General features: G+C 33.2%; 1 protein-coding gene and 1 long non-coding RNA gene across 2 annotated transcripts; both read right to left on the bottom strand.

Moving 5' to 3' along the window:
• Positions 1-679: 679 nt before the first annotated feature.
• LOC128171826 (multiple epidermal growth factor-like domains protein 11) lies at positions 680-17,570 on the bottom strand. Its single transcript, XM_052837607.1, has 10 exons — positions 17,495-17,570; positions 14,785-15,012; positions 4,512-4,763; positions 3,677-3,814; positions 3,076-3,213; positions 2,771-2,917; positions 2,457-2,567; positions 1,601-1,619; positions 1,433-1,467; positions 680-1,191 (listed from the first exon to the last, which is right to left on the bottom strand). Exons 1-10 carry the CDS (start codon positions 17,568-17,570, stop codon positions 1,100-1,102), a joined length of 1,236 nt encoding a protein of 411 aa, XP_052693567.1. The 3' UTR covers positions 680-1,099.
• LOC128171837 (uncharacterized) lies at positions 6,814-9,085 on the bottom strand. The gene is made up of 2 exons (XR_008242154.1): positions 8,698-9,085; positions 6,814-8,292 (listed from the first exon to the last, which is right to left on the bottom strand). It is a non-coding gene; the product is annotated as an uncharacterized LOC128171837 (long non-coding RNA).
• Positions 17,571-17,875: the final 305 nt, after the last annotated feature.

The raw sequence follows: 17,875 nt of genomic DNA, 5'->3' as shown, positions 1-17,875 counted from the left end.
AAAGTATCAAACACATAAGTAATTTATATAATTATACTTCTAATTATTTCGAATTTCTCTTAAGTTCACAACGATTGACGTTTTAAATTGACAGTTTATACAGTTGTAAACAGATACTCTTTAAATAGTCCTGATACAGTTTATACAGTTGTAAACAGATACTCTTTAAATAGTCCTGATCTTTTGATCAGGCATTGAAAAGGCTGGACCTCTTCAGAAAGTTTGAATAATAAATTCTTTATAATGAATAAAATTTTTCGACTATTTATTATGATTAATGATGATTGAAATCGTTAAATCTTAACTTTTCATTATCTTCATAGTATTAAACATGTACATGTAATACCTATCAAACTGGTAGATATTTGCAGTCATGTAAACATTTCTAACATTAATCGGCGTCAGTTTGTTATGATGTAATGATGTTATAATGTCAGTGTATAGAACATATATAACGGTAACACGGCAACTTTTTTTCTTAAAATTGAAATGAATTTTTAAAAAAAACAATGTGTGCGTTGAAGTTCCTCATTATTAACTAATTATTTAAACAATAAAATGCTTTTTTGGTGATTCATTCGGGATATGAAGGTAGTGACATTGCAGGAAAAATACATAACCCGCTAACGCGGGTTATGTAAATTTTTCCTGCAATGATCGCTACCTTAATAACCCGCATGAATCATCAAAGAAAGCATTTTATTGTTAATATTAACATCTTTCTTTAACTTATTAATAAACTGATTATGAAAAGTTAGTAAAATTCACTAAATTACTGTTAACGTACAAAAGTACGTTAGCTAAAAGAAATAGCCAAATCGTCTCCTGTGAGACTTTGAGTCTGGCATCGTCATGATTATTTCGTGCAATCCGGGATTTTACTAAGGTCGATGTATGTTCAGACCAATCGATAAACAGGGCGTGTCAATTTCAGTCCTGTCACTTTCAGCCGCTGTAGATTTCGACCAATCGATAAAAAGGGCGTGTAGATTTCAGTCTGGCTGTTTCTATAGAGCTATGAATTAACTATAAGATTCCGTAAGAAATAGAGGAAATTATGCTTTGTAGATGTAAATATAAGTCATTTAAATAGATAATGTTAAACCCTGCTGAGTTCTTCATACATGTTATTGTCCGATTTGCTATGCTCTGCACCTTCAGAGTACTGTTTCATTGAATCGTCAGATACACCTAAAAAAATCAGGTAATATTACTAATAGTAATAAAGTACCATTTCCTAACAACTGATATATACAATAAGGATAAGCAATAAGTCAAATAAAATGCCTCTTATAGAGATTGTTCAAAACAGTTACATCTGACTGTTTTCATTATAATTTTTCAAAAACGTTTGTATTGAATTTAATATCAAAGTGTAATGTGTACTCTAAATAATCTAGAATCATCATCAAACAATATATTGGATACCTACCTTTTGATTTGGCTGCTGGATTACTTTTCTGATTTCTTCAAAGGAATGAAACAAACAATATACAACTGTTAAAATATAATTTTCATATCAATTTTAATTCAATAAAAATATAAATACAAATTGAAATATAAACATTCATGATGACAATGAATGTCATTTGTTTGGTACCTTTTCTGTGTCACTTGCTCTGTAAACAATAAAATATGATAAGAAATAATAATAACATCTTTATATATCGTTCAGTTGAACATGTTTCAATTAAAATGATTAATGTTTTAGTTTTAAGCTGAACATTTAGATATTTTTTTTACTGTTGTTTTTACAATATTCTTAAAAATAAACTCCAGTCATCCAAGATTGTCTTGACTATAATGTAAGATTTTTTTTTTCATGTAAAAACACTACACGAGGTTGATACATGTATTTCATATTTTGTGTGCTGGGTAGAAAAAGAAATTACAGGTTAGAAAAGTTGACGGTGATGTACACTAAACATAGTTTATGTGTTCATTGCTACTTAACAGAAAGAAAATATAACCTTAAACAAAATTTTTAACCACAAAAATGTAAACAATGCGCCACCAGTGTTTTGTTCTACAGTTGAATTCCTAATAAATCATGGACAGCTAAATCTGTTGTAATGATTGTACACTTCAAAAACCGTAAAATATATACCCTACACCATTTACCCAAATATATGTAAGGCGGTAGGTCAGCGATCACACAATTTTATTACTAATTTTATTACCCTGCTGGTTCTAGATTTTCAGGACTAATTTTAGGATAATAGATTATTCAACATTATTTTTAAAAAGTTTCTTTTAAGTAAGGTACAATGTGAAGGATCACACTGACAGCTATTACCCAATTAGCCCGTAAAGCAAAAAAATCGAATCTATGTATGTTATATTCGTTCAATGTTTACAATACAATGATTAGACATTATCAACATTGAATTAGGAACACATTGATTATCTTTTTTTATTGGAAATAAAAAAAACCCAATGTTTAAGGAATCTCTTACCATGATTTCTTTTCAAAATGACTACGTTGATAATACTTCCTATTAAGACGATAATTACTGCAACAACAACGCCGATTGCAACCTTAGCACTGCAGGATTCACAGTCTCTGTCTGAAATCAAAATTATCAGAATCCGTATATAACAAATGAATTACTTCAAAAAAACTTCATTTAATTGAACAATTTAATATTAGGAAATGAAATGTACTCGCTTTTATTTCCTATTGCATGTAGATACACTATAACTCAATTAACCGCCATTCATTTTAGACCAAAAAAGGCAAATGCATCTGATAAACGGTGAATGCATATACCGTTTCTCTGATCACATGTGATTCCCGCCCAGCCAGGCTTACATCCTCCATCACACACACCGGTCATCCTGTTACATTTATTGGTCACAATGCAGCTTTTACTGCATGTGTTCATACAGTTTCTGCCGTAATGTCCAAATCGGCACTCTTAAACAAAATATGTTCAATTAGTATTATCACCGTGAAGTTAAAAAAGAACGTAAAATAACACTTTAAACTTACTGTATATTACCCGATAGTAAAAGGTGTTGTTTACCATGGATGTTTTTATCCAACAAAAGTAATTTTACGATATATATACTCACTATGTTGACATCTGTCACCGTGTACCCCTGTATCACAGTCGCTCCAACAGGTGCCGTTGACGTGGTGACACGTTTTTCCATCGCTACAATTACCACAGGACAGAGCACACTCCAAACCATAGGTCATTTCATCACAAACTGAATATATTTATTAATACATTTTCAGTCAGTATCTAGCAAGTTCTAAGTAAATGTATATCCATTGCATCTTTATAAAGCGCGCGTTTACAAAGTCATGTTGCATGTACAGTGCCGATCAGATCCAACCTAACAGAAAGTAAACCCCCACTAAACCCTGGGTTTACTTTCTGGGTATACTAGAGTGGACTCAAAGTAAACTCAGAGTGGACCCAAATTTTAAAAGTAAACCCAAAGTAAACCCAGAAAGTAAACCCGGGGTTTAATTGAGGTTTACTCTGGTGTTCGGTTAGGTCTGATCGGTACTGTAACATCTAGCAAGATTTTAATATTAGTGATGGTAAAACTTATACACACATGCAAATGCATGGATCTTGTTACATAATAGATATTTTCTACAACCTTTTCAAAAACAGCCCTGAATATGTTTTCCTATAAGAAATAATCGCCGCTACGTTAATACCTTGCTCACATCGATGACCCTTGTATCCAGGGACACAGCCAAGGCAGTGTCCCGTGTTGATGTCGCACCTTCTCACCTGACAGTTTATAGGACAAGGCCGTGAACAGTTCTGTCCAAAATATGCGTTTATCCGACACCCTAAAACATTTATACTTTACTGTTATCTCCGCCAGTGGTAAAGTACGTGTTATCTATAGTTAAACAATATGTGTAGGAATTAAATACGCGGATGTGTGGTAAACCCTACTCAAGTTAAGATTTTTTTTTTACCACGCACACTGGGGTAATATGAGCGGTTTAAAGCCGAACGCTTAACTAGTGTAAATTTCTCCCACTTTTACAAAAATCACTTTTACAGTATATGGCTAAAACCTTGTCATACGTATTTTGCAATCTATTTTTAAGATCCATTTTGTAAAAAAGCATGGTTTTGTTATTTAAGAAATAAACAGCAATTTGAGAAGTGTGCCAGGATATGAGCTTTAGGTTGGTCACGTTATCAAATCTTGTAAATTCTAAAGGGCTCTTTAGAAATTTGAACATGTAATAACCAAGTTATTAATCCAGGGAACGTATTAGCATTGCTGTTTATTATTCATATTTACGTTAAAGCAGGGCAACTCGTTCCGAATTATTAACTAAACCTTTTCTTAATGTTAATTACTAAAGGATAAGCGCGTGTGGTAATCATTCTGACGTCACAAAAAAGGAACAGAGAGTTTAACGTTTTCGCTACTATAAAGGTTCATATAAGGAAGCATATTTGTAAATGTAAATATATGATTATAAACTCCATCTTTATAAGATATATATGCTTTTTGTGTGTTATCCTCACCATAAACTTCTACTTCACACAGTTCACTGTATGCAAAGCCCGAATAGTAACTAGGATAATCTACATCCGGTCTGCGTTCGTTGTAGTAGATAACGTAACGTCCGTGAACAGAACAGTTGATTCTCTGGTCTTCTGATGGCGTGCCCGCTACAATTTGTATCTCGTGGAAACAAAGATAGCCGTCTGTTTTGGAAGTCGTGTTCGAAACATACAGAAAAAATCCTGCCATTCTAGATGTGTAAGATGATGGTCCTATTTCAAATTGTATTCATATCTTTACATTGTGTAGAATAAGATAGCTTTATCCGTCGTTATAACAAATTTACATATTTGTTTATGTTGAACTTTAATTTTGATCACATAACATTGCAGAATTTAAAATTATATTATCGAGAAATGTACGAAAAATACATGTTTAGTGAATGCCAACTGTCAAAACAAATTAGAACCTAGATATGACTATCAAACTGCAACTGCTTCAGAAATTTTAATCTACTCACAAAATCTTTACAGTTTTGACCTATCGAAGCCAATTTCTAAGATTCAGCATCACATTTGATAAATTAGGATTACAAGATGCATCAATTATTCAAGTTTTGATACAGATGCAACGCATGATAGCTTAGATAAGGCTAACAAAGAACATATGCTCCAACAACGTTATTTTAAATCAGCTACAAAAGCGTTTTACATTAGTTAGTATTTGGAATTTATTTCTCAGATTTAACATCCAAGTGTATTTAGTCTTTGCACGATCTATGCAAGATAGATGTAGATACACGAAAAGTGGCTGTTGAAGGTAACACGTTTCAAAAACCCTTAACCATTTTAAAAGACGTAACCTCCACTTGTTTTTGTATTGTTTGGCATAGATTCCAGATTTTTTGTATAAAACGTCTTAGTATGTCACGTTGCTTAATCCATACAAGTTAATGAAGATAAAATCAGTAATAACTTAGCTATAAGACCTGCTTTTGCACAATGAACAAGTTCCAGGGGACGACATCGCTCTCCAGCATCCTTCAGTCTCATCTACTATCTGTATTGTGTGGTATATCTTAGTTTGTTGCCAGTTATTCAAGTTGATAAAGGTAGACGCAGCGTTTAATTAGCTACAGGATTTGTCCTATAAACAACTACCAGGTCCAGAAGCCGATATCGACGATAAAACATTAACACCCCCTCCCCTTTCTCGGTAAATTTAAACTAGTTTTTGTTTAACGTCATAACAGCGATTAAAAAACGGCTATTTGATACTGTTTCAAAGAATAATTTATTTTAGTTTATATATATTTATATAGTTAGTAGACAATTATTGTGATTTGCTTAATACACGTACTGTTCAGAGCTTAACCTATAAAACATATAATCAAAGTACTGAGAGTACTGAAAGACGGGGTCTTGAAAGTTTGAATTTGTAATTGTCCTGGATTTCCTCGAATATGATTTCAAAATTTATGACACTGGATGAAATATCTGGTTTCAGCGCTGCGGAAACCCTTTGGAAACTCTGCGGAAACTTAAGGTCAATTTCAGTTTCCGACAGGTTTCAGCACGGAAACTTCAAGTTTCATTAAGTTTCCGCAGTGCTGAAACTTAGGCTGTCCATGAATCCAAATGGTTTCCGCAACGGAAACTTACTGAAACTTGAAGTTTCTGCATAGTTTCAATCTCCATATACGTTTGGGATACATATTGTTTACAAATGGTTTCCGCGACGGAAACTTACTGAAACTTGAAGTTTCTGCATAGTTTCAACCTCCATATACAATTGGGATACATATTGTTTACAAAGGGTTTCCGCAACTGAAACTTACTGAAACTTTTTATATTTTTGCTTTCACAAAAGCTGAGCAAGGTTTCTACTTTATGTAAAAACAAAACAATTTAAAACAGTTCCAAATTTATTTTGTTCAAAAATCTGAAATTGTTTCCAATAATAAATAAAATACAGCCAAGATACAATAATGGAAAAACATCCATATGGTAATTCCCTTATTAGGGACTTTTATCTAAAAAATGATAAAATTGCACAAGAAAAAAATTCCCATAGAAATCTTTACATTTGTATTTTTTTTCATCTCGATTAAATGCCTATCAAATCTCCCTTTAAAAATGAAACAAAGATCTTACTTTTTTAAAAATATGAATGCAATTTACAAAATAACTGCACGTACATGAATAAACAAAGAAAACTTCACTGTTACATGAACATGATACACTTGTCTCAATTTGTTTTGAACTACAATGAATATGTACACCATAAAATATTTTTGAAAAGTCTATAGTATCCATCTTTAAAAAAAAAAAAATACACTACAAGATAGTAGTTGACTATAGAGGTATGACCCAGATTTGATTTGAATATGTCAATAAATTCCAAAAATGAGGTCAAAGTGACCCACTTACAAGTTGGGATAAACCTTTTCTTTGTTAGTAATATAATCTAATGTTTTACAATAGAACAGGATTTGATATCATTTTTTTGATAATCCATTAAGTCCAAAGTGAACTTTTCATTTCCACCCATGATGTACCAACTGATCAGATTTTAATATCATAAGCCTGTCAGTATTTAATAGATGACCCAGAGGGAGATATGAAAAGCTTGTTGGCCAATAAAAAGCTAACAATGGAGCAGTCTGTCAAATCATGTGCAAAAATATGATGTACACATTTAATTAATTATGCTGATTGAACACACTTCATTCCTGATGAATATTCTTCTTTACACACGGTTTACCTTCCTACATTTCACTACTTTACCTACATTAATATTTTTAAATCCAAGACATGAAGTAAAATAAACATTGTTTATATATGACAAGTATTACTACATGTACATGTACTTGCTTTTTGTAGCATGAATGTATAAAATACAAAGTATCACACAGATCATTCACCTTACAATTCTCATCAATACCAGCATTTTACTTATGATATAAAAGCTAATTCCAATATTAGTTACATAACACAGATTAAAATAAAACCCACATGGAAACAACTTTCCATCCAAGTAATAAAAATTGTAATACATGGGGTATTTGTTGTCTTTATATATTTTCATATACGACATAATTGAATATTGTTTGGTGTATTTTATCATTTCTATGACCCATGCATTCATCTCCTAATGCAGTGTTTTTACATTTAAGATTGGTTTCTTAATTTTTCATATATTGCTGCAAATAAAAACTAAATTATCAATAAATGTTTAAACAAAGAAAATCGAAAAAAAGTAGTTAACACTTATCAACTTGGAGGTATGAGGATAAATGTTACATGGAGTCTAATATTTTATGCAATATTTGCAAATATAACAAATTATTTAAGAAAATGAAAGTTAATATCTCATCAATTATTTAATAAGTCAAAACCATGTGATTTTCTAAGATTCTAGCTTACAGACAGACATTGTAATATACTGGTATTTGATCATATAAAAAAAATTACTTTTATAGTTTATAGGTTTTTTGAAATGAGAATACTTTACAGTTAAAAAGTCTTGTTCTGCAGAGGTTTAGTCGGGTCGTAGAGACGTGTCCATTCGAATCAATAAGGAGTGTCCTTGGCTGTTGTTGATGTAACCCGAGTCGTAGTTTATGGAAATAGGCCTTTTTGGGGGATTTTCGAGCATTGTCCAGACCGGTGAAGCACTCATATGATCACATCATGGTTACAGCAGACTTAGTAGTTCTGGACAGTGGTAGCATTAAAATTCTTCTTCTTGCGATGAACTTGTTCCTTTCACTGGGCTGTACTTTATGTCTGTTCTATTTATCTTAAACAAGAATGATAAAGTTTCATTTAGATTTTTAAACAACAAACATTCAGCCTAACATGTAATAAAAGCATTCTGAATGAAATTCTGAATACAGAAGCTACTATGCTGTTGTCAGTTGCTGTTTAAACTATGTCATATAATGGCTACAGTAGTATCTGGTCTAAAATGTTTCATTTTAAGTTTGAAGCTATGTTATTTTCATTTTGATTCAATTATTGTTTGTTGAACAATGGAAAAACTTATCAACAATAAGTGTGCTTCACCACCACCACCCCCCCCCCCCCCCATCAACCTCTTTTTCAAGAACTTAGACCTGGATTTCCCAAAAATTACTTCAATAAATTATAAACATCCAACACATGTATAAGTTAATGGTGAAAATAATCAATTTCAAAGCAATACCTTGCGTTCACATCGTCCAGCTGGTCAAACATTCACCCGAATCACCGAACAGAGGAGCAACTAGTCACCGGAAACATTGACTTTGTATGCTGTCAATGCTGAAAAAGAAAAACGTGAAAGATTTCATTTTCCGGATTTAATTAATAATTTTTTTCGTTACATTTAGAGTTTGTAAATTGTATAATGTGCGAAAGATTCATTGTTCGTCTTGTTTACCAACCAAGCATTCATATATATTAGGGACGTTTATATAATTATATATGTGTATACCCTGGATAATCATGATTATCATGCATATAAAGTTGGTTAATGGTTAACTTGGTCAAAACGTATATTTAAAAGAGATACGGTAATAAAAATTAAAACGCCGAACCAAGTTTGAAATCAAAGGCCGGAACGGCCACAAAGGCGTCGAGCTTACATTTTCTTTTATATAGAATGATATCAATAATTTGAATTTCTCCAGTTCTCTACTAAATATAATAGTCGTATATCAAATAATACTAGAATAACAAGTAAATGAATTATGTTTTGTGCTGCTTTAAAAACAAAAATCAGTATATTTCCTAATAAAATAGGTAGTGATGCGTTTATAATACAATAACTAATCATGGTTACAAAAATCGAAGAAATTTCAAAGTTCAAAAAAAAAATATTTTCTTTCTGCTTTAAACAGTCTGAGAACAATTTTCACAGGTTCATAATTTGAATACATTAACAGTGTGTCCCTAATTATAATAATAAAACATACTTTTATTTATATCAATTCCCGTTTGAAACAAGATTACCTATGGTATGATTGTTTACAAACAAATCCACAACACGTGCTATCTAAAATGCTCAACCAAACCAAATGTATTATCGTGTTTTCTTATTGTAACAAAATCACTAGATACGTTTATCGCTTACATTTATTTTGGAGACCGTGCCCGATAAAAAATAAATTTACATATCAAATTTGATTTCTATCGGGCACGGTCTCCAATTAAAATGTAAGCGATAAACTCAATTAATATTTAGTAAATGTTTACACCTTATTGCATTCATCCGCCATTTCTTGATTAAGCAAATTTATACTTAAGCAATGAGTTGTCAATATCCAGGGAGGCAAAGTTAGGTTTTTTGTGCACAATTCAGTTGAATAAATGGAATAAAAATCTCGTAATATGTTTAATACTTAAAGGAACTTATTTCTTATGCGTATTTAAAAGGCGGTGCAAAGCATGAATTTTTGGACGATTGCCAATCCAGACGATCGCTAGAAGGCTGCCGAGCATTAGCTCGACGCCTTAAAAATGACGCCATCTTGATTTGATGGCGCGGGATCTCGTTTACAAATGAGAGATAAATTAGAGCCTTGAAAATGTTATTGGGAGTATCTATATTGTGAATTAAGTTACCTTGACATGAGTTCGTCGTTCCTGCATTATCTCCTTGTTGTAGAGGCTATTAATGCTTCTCAATTCTCCATTTTACAACAGCACCTTAATTCTTGTCCATTTTAACCTTCGCTCGGAATCATAAAGTGGGCCAATACTGACCAATCAGAACCCCCTAAATCTTGGGAAAGTGCATCTTGGGATAGTTTAAAATGAATAATGTTTAATCAAAATTATCATTTTTTACCGAATAGTATACTTTTTACATGTATATTTATTTTAGATAAGAACTGTCGGAGTCAGTATTTCCTGGTTAAATACGACAAAGCATTGGTGTATGTTTGTTACAATTGTATTTGTAACACGTGATTAACCAAAAAAAAATGGCCGACCGTTTGTTTACAAATGTCTAATGAAATTAAACATGTTTTAATGAGACATATGTATCAGATTTTGTCTTTAACTATATTTTATTTACATGTACATTGTACTGATGATTATAATAGAGCCATATATAGTTTACTGACAAGTTAGTCTTGACTTGTCCAATTTTCACCGCGATTCTAAGCACGGTCATATTCTTATTCAAAATATAGAGGTGTGAAAATATTATGTTCATCACAGAGCAGGTTCTGCATGAACAAACAGAAATCACAAATATTATTAGATGCCGATCAATTAACCGGGTCCGGTTAACAGTTTTTCCTCCCTTACGGTGAATTTACAACTACGATGAATTGATGGCAATTATTTTACAGTTACACATGTGCACTGATTGGTCATACGGTGAACAGTACGTTAAGAATACTTATGAAATTAAAATACAAACGCGTTAAACAAGCCGGGAAGTAAGACGTACACGTCGGACTGATATATAAACAAAATAAAATTTTAATTATTTGGTATACTTTCTACATCAAATGTATACGAATGTATAATCAAATTTTAAAAATGGGATTAAAATCACGTGCACCACATGGCTAGTGCTGGATTTTAAACTGATTTTGTAATATAACGTATAACTTCAGTAAAATTATGAATAATGCTTATTATATCTTATAACAGAAACATGTGCATGTTTCATAAACATGTATCAATATCTGTGTTTACAGTACAGAAAGTAAATACAAAGTATAGAAATGCACGAATCACAAAGGCGTCGAACCGGGGGGGGGGGGTGGGGGGGGGGGGGGTTGGGGGTTGGGGGGGGGGGGGGGCTTAGTGCAAAGTTAGACTTAAGCACATAGCCCCCCCCCCCCCCCCCCCCCCCACTTTTTCTCGCCGGAAATGTAATTGTTCCTAAATTTACCTTGAAAGATTGCGAAGTTGGAGTAATAGATATACAAGCGCCCCCCCCCCCCCCCCCCCCCCCCCCCGACACGGATTAGGAATTTCATGATTTGGGGGAAACAAAATTGGGTAGGAAAATTTATTTTCGGAAGAATATAGTATAGGTATACCCCCCCCCCACCCCCACGGATAAGGATTTTCATGATTTTGGGAATTAGGTTTTTTTTTAGGGTTTTTCCTCAATATTTCTGAGGATTAGTCTAGCCCCCCCCCCACTTTGAATTTGCTTCCGACGCCAGTGAATCATGATACAGTCATACATGTAGTAAAGTCTGAAATGCATGTAAATAATTAAACAATTATTATATTAGACTCAAACTCCAAGTGGGTTTTACTTGTTATTATCAACTGTAGAATTTGTAAAAAATAATTCCTGTGTACATCTGTTGGCGTGGTATTAAAAAAGAAATGAATTAGCTCTAAACTTCAGGTTGTACGAATATTTTGTACGATTTGTAAAAATTTACAACGACTTTACCTTAATTTGTTTGCTTAATTAGTTACTGTACCGCAAGGTTTATTCAAATGATAACTAAATGATTTAAGAAGGAGTCTTACAAAATAGGTATATTAATTTATTGAGTGTATTAAGTAAAATACTTCTTCATACACTGTTTGCAATATACAACTAGCTAGATTCTTTTACTAAATAATTATAATTTACTTATCAGTTTTACTAACTCAGGTACACACAAATTGAAAAAAAATTCCCGCCGGGCTCCAGATATAAACTCACGCTTCGTACTGTGTATATGTTATGTAACAGTCTTTTGTTCACTCCTGACAGAAAAAACCTTGCAATCCACACAGAATATACAGGAAAATCACAGAGGAGGTCACCTGGACAAAGAATGTATACACATGTATACACGTGCCCGAGTACCTAAGATTAATGATTTCATCATATGCATTAAACAAGATCAGACATCAGTTTTTCTTTTCAAATTCAATTAATTACTTAGTAAGGTTCTCAATCGCCTTATTTGGCACATTTGAAAATAGTTACATGTATACATATAGTTTCAGTCGCGCTGAAACCTTACTATACGGATTCATTATCATTAGGCTAAACTTAAACTTAAACCTGTTGAAAATCAATTTTAGTAATAGTTTCAGCAATGCGTAAACCATTTGGAATCTTAACTTAAAGTTTCAGCATACTGAAACCTAGCGGAAATGTTCTGAAACTGATTGATATTTCCATAATAATTTACACAACTTTTCACATGATTCAAATTTAGTTTCCGCATTGCGGAAACCATCAGGAATCTTAACTTAAAGTTTCAGCATACTGAAACCTAGCGGAAATGTTCTGAAACTGATTGATATTTCCATAATAATTTACACAACTTTTCACACGATTCAAATTTAGTTTCCGCATTGCGGAAACCATCAGGAATCTTAGACTAAAGTTTCTGCTGACTGAAACCTAACGGATACTTGCTGAATCGATATAATGGTTTCCGCATTGCGGAAACTATACATGAAACTTCAACTTAAAGTTTCAGCAAGGTTTTCATATAGTTTCAGTTTTGCTATAACTTGATTTTTCATCCAGTGTGAGTTTGAATTAGTTGTTACAATCTATGTTAATTCGGTTTTTTGCAATTGTCTGATACCTTGTCTAAATTTTACTCAATCCCGGCCTTCATAATTGTAGAAAGTTGACACAACGGTATAATTTATGTAAAATAAGACCCCAAGGAAAATTTTTAAAAATTACTAATAACCAGGAAAATCAATCAACTATATCAAAGTAGATAATTTTAGTCATTAGATTTATTCAATTTTGTGATCCAAAATCCACAAGTCGGACGGTATCCGTAATAAAAGTTTTATGAAAACCCCGAAAACTCTAAAACTGCTGAATTAACAGACAAAGTGAACATTTGTATACCGATAACAAACACAGGCACCTGACGTTAGAAATATTTTTTTTTACAATAAGATTCCAAGAACTTTGACAATTAAAAAGATTTGTCACGGTCGCCATTTTTATTTTTAAGACCGACTTATCTGACACGATCTTCTTCATTTGCGATTCATGCAAAATTAATAGGTAAAAATAAATCCGTTCGCCACTTACTACTTTTTTGTGTAAATTCGTGCATTACCTACACGAATTACGACACAACCGTTCCTTTCATTAGAAATCATGCTCCGAAAATCAGAGACATAAATAACAGAGATTGTCAACTCCGCCATTAGCGTGTAATTGTTACGGGACCAACCTTACTTTGAGAACTACAAGTGCAACAGCAATATTGTATTAAATTTGAACCTGATAGTGAACATGAACATGAACCTGTAAATATTTTAAACATGTTTTATTTATGAAATATTTACAAAAACTCTTTATTTAGTTTATAAATTACTTTTTTAAAACTTATTGACATTTCACAAAGTAATGGTAATGCATTACTTTACTCATGTAATGATAATGTAATGCATTAATTACTTCAAGAAAATTAAGTAATGGTAATGGTAATTTAATGCCCTAATTCATAAAGTAATGGTAATGTAATGCATTATTTTACAATGTAATTCACCCCAAGCCTGATTCCAACTAAGCCGGAAAACATGAACATTTAACTTGGTTCTTCAATCGATAAGATTGTTTATGTTATATGATGTATTAGTCTTCCAAAACGTATTATCTATTTTAGATTGTGCTTACAATGCATTGTTTAAAATTTAAATTCAGTTTAATCAACTAAAGAGCCAAAGAACGAGAAGGCAAATTTAGACTTGTTTTTATTTTCTTTGTACAAAATTCCTTTAGAGACGAACAGCAGTCATACCGCAAGTAGACTGGAAGCCAATGAAACACCGATTAAATTTGTAAAACATCTGTGTTTAACCCGTCCCGATTATAACTTCGGCTTGCACATGAAGTTTGGTAGTATTATGGTGAAAGATTGTCAAAATAAAATTCACAACTTTTCAAAAATGGCACATTGCGTTTGGGAACTTTAACTTCGATTCCACCATCAACCTTTTCTATTCATTAATGAGCTCGAACACCAACTGAATCGTCAACGGCCTGTGCATTCAGTTACGTAACTCATTCCACATTTGAACCCGAGCAAGAATATTTTGATCAATAAAACTATTTGTTTATTTTCTAAATAGAATTTTGTTTATACACAGAGGACTTAAAAAGATTTAATGCGTGTTTTTATAATACATATTTACTGAAATGCATGAAAACTTTCTGCACTATTTTCTTACGCGTAGACTCAATTCATGTGTTATACGCATGCTTTCCGGTTTGAGACTTCGGCTGACAGTAAACCAATAGACGGGGTCACGTGACCCCGTCTAAAAAGCGATGAATATTTTTTCTAAGGTATCTTACTTCGGAAATTGTCTGTCCTGTAGTAGATGTCAATATGGCTAATGCTGACTATACTCCCCAGGTCTACTCTCCACATAGCCGTGGTCTGATTGTTGTCTCTGATTGCACACTGGCCACTTTGTCCACGATCAGTATAAATCCCATCTACCGCGTTGTCACTGCCAAAATCTATTTCTGGGAACGGCCAGGGGTATTGCTGCCATGTAGGCCTTCGAAAACCTAAATTTTCTTTGAACAAAGTTAAATTGCAAATAACAAGCCACGGGTCGGTATGAATTCGAAACAAAGTTGTATTATGTCTATATACAATCTAATTTGAGTTCATTTTAATTTTATAAATTGTCAATAACGAAATGCTAACCGTTGTGTCGAACAAACAAAAAATACTAGCTATTCTTTGAAGTATTTATGCTAACATATATGATACTTCAACCAGTGGCGAAGCTACCATGTATGCTTATATGCCTGGGCATGCACATCATTTAGGAAAAAAAGGAAAAAAATCAGCAAAAAAAATAGAGAAAGAAAAAAAAAATTAAACAAGAATAGAATTCCAGGGTCCCCCGCCGGTCAAGCAGTATACTAGTATCGAGTCTATCGACCAAGGCTGATTTAGGAACTTGACCAAGGTATTAGTGATATAAACATTTGGTATAGATTTAATGAAAATCCGTCAAAATTTGTAGGCATGAGAGCGCTTACAAGGTCAATTTTTCGATAAAACGGAGTCATTATTGTGGTCAAAGTCCCATAACGCCAACAAAAAGTATAGACTAACGCTGATTTTCAAACTTGACCAAGGTAATAGTGGTTTAAACATTTGGTATAAATTTAATGAAAATCCGTCAAAATGTGTAGGCATGAGAGCGCTTACAAGGTCAATTTTTTGATAAAACGGAGTCATTATTGTGGTCAAAGTCCCATAACGCCAACAAAAAGTATCGACTAATGCTGATTTTCGAACTTGACCAAGGTAATAGTGGTTTAAACATTTGGTATAAATTTAATGAAAATCCGTCAAAATTTGTAGGCATGAGAGCGCTTACAAGGTCAATTTTTGGATAAAACTGAGTCATTACTGCGGTCAAAGTCCCATAACTCCAACAAAAAGGATCGACCAATGCTGATTTTCGAACTTGACCAAGGTTATAGTGGTATAAAAATTTGGTATAAATATAATGAAAATCGGTCAAAATTTGTAGGCATGAGAGCGCTTACAAAAAAGTGTGACGGACGGACGCACGGACGCACGGACCCACAGACACACGGACCCACGGACACATGGACCCACGGACGGACGGACGCCCGGCATTTCTATGTCCCCGCTCCGCGTTGCGGCGGGGGACAGAAAGAATTCAAGTATTAAGGTCCATACTTAGTTATTCCATCAACCCCTTTCCGTCACCCGGTCCTACTTTATCCGGAATCTTTGTGCCTACACTAATTTCTCATATTACAATGCACCCATCAATTTATCAATGCTTAACAAAGACGTCTTAAGTACGAAATATAGACACGCAATGTGGTCTTACAGTACCATATAAGAGAAACAGTACACACTGCATGTACCTAATAAAGCAAAGATTTATTTTGCATTTGAACTTAGTTTTACACATCATTTTAAATTCTCCCAAAAGAATATCACAGCTTTATTGCTTCATTACCATAGACTAAGTAAAATGAACTTAAGAATAAAAGCTTTGAGTAGGTCAAAAACAAACGTCCAAAGTTTTTTCTTCTTTGAGCTTTTAATAAGTTTTGTGATTTTATTTATGCCTAAACTATAACCAAAACAATTTTAAATGCCTAAAAATATGCCTAAATAGTGAGCATTCCTTTCAATTTCTGCGATGAATTTTAGTATTAAAAATCGTCAGAATCCATGAGCCTCTGGGGCCTTCGCCCCCTGGGCCCCCACCAGGCTTCGGCCTAGACCCACTGGGGGGCTCATGGCGGCCCCCACACCCCCTGCCATTTTAAGCATGCACTTCGTTTCTGGTCTAGCTACGCCACTGTCAACGAAAGAAACACCATCACTTTGCTTTGATTTGACATGAACTTTTTTTTAAGGATTGTATGTTAAAGAGCATGAAAGCTTATTGTCCATGAGCAGACTTAATAAACACTGGTTTCATATACAGAGTAGACCATAATAAACTGGAAAGAAAATGATCATTCTAACTCCTCTCATCTTGAAGAAACATTTTGAAAATGGTTGCATAAAATTTCTATTCATCGCGTAGTCTTCAAAAGTACTTAAGATAAATAGTTGAAAGGGTTGAATCTTTCTTTATTATACTTTCATGTTAAATACTGAAATCTGATTGGTTGAGACGCAGTTGGTAATCCGTTCTACTACCCTCAGCGTTAGCAACACACTTGGCAACGTGTAACACAACGAATTGTAACATGCGCGTTAATTATGCGCGTACGATTCGCCGTGGAATTCACTGGAATTCACGTCATTTCTTTATAAAATCAGTAAAAAAAATCTCTAAAATTAAGCCATTCAGTTTAGTTAAATAAAAAGTGCCTGTTTGTGAGGATAACAGTTGAAATTGACACCCCTCGAAAACCATTGTCAACCTCCGCTTCGCGTCGGTTGACAATGGTTTCCTCGGGGTATCAATTTCAACTGTTACCCTCCCAAACAGGCACTATTTATATAGTATGACGAACTCATTTCAAAGCAATATGCATAAAGTCTTACCTAGACCATGGGTATAAGATATTACAAACATAACCTGGGGAACCAAATGTTTCAAAAGTGCTCTTGTCCAAAACATTCTAGAAGAATAAACCGAAAATAACTACATAAATACCATCATTTTTAAAAAAATTATTTTAATATATTTTCATTCATGTTGGATATCAAAGGGATTAACTGTTAAATGTCTAAATGGTAAAAACTGGGAACAAATTTCACTCTAAAGGTTAAAAGGGGTATCAGATTTTAAGAATCGGTAGGACAACGAAGTAGTGCGTTTATAACAGTGTCAATAAATTACGATGTGCTCATATTCATTGTGACAGTTTATATAAGAGCTATAGTGTTCTGGTAAATTCAACATTAAAAAACAAGTATCAAATA

Source organism: Crassostrea angulata, chromosome 2 (genome assembly GCF_025612915.1).
Source record: "Crassostrea angulata isolate pt1a10 chromosome 2, ASM2561291v2, whole genome shotgun sequence".
Taxonomy (NCBI): Eukaryota; Metazoa; Mollusca; class Bivalvia; order Ostreida; family Ostreidae; genus Magallana; species Magallana angulata.
This window is presented reverse-complemented; position numbering and strand designations above follow the sequence as displayed.

Excerpts from the sequence above, each read along its gene's own strand:
- LOC128171826 (XM_052837607.1), bottom strand. The coding sequence starts at position 17,570 with ATGTTTTGGACAAGAGCACTTTTGAAACATTTGGTTCCCCAGGTTATG. Across the intron at positions 15,013-17,494 it reads ATCTTATACCCATGGTCTAG|AAAATTTAGGTTTTCGAAGG; the intron begins GTAAGACTTTAT and ends CTTTGTTCAAAG. Across the intron at positions 1,192-1,432 it reads TCCAGCAGCCAAATCAAAAG|GTGTATCTGACGATTCAATG; the intron begins GTAGGTATCCAA and ends TGATTTTTTTAG.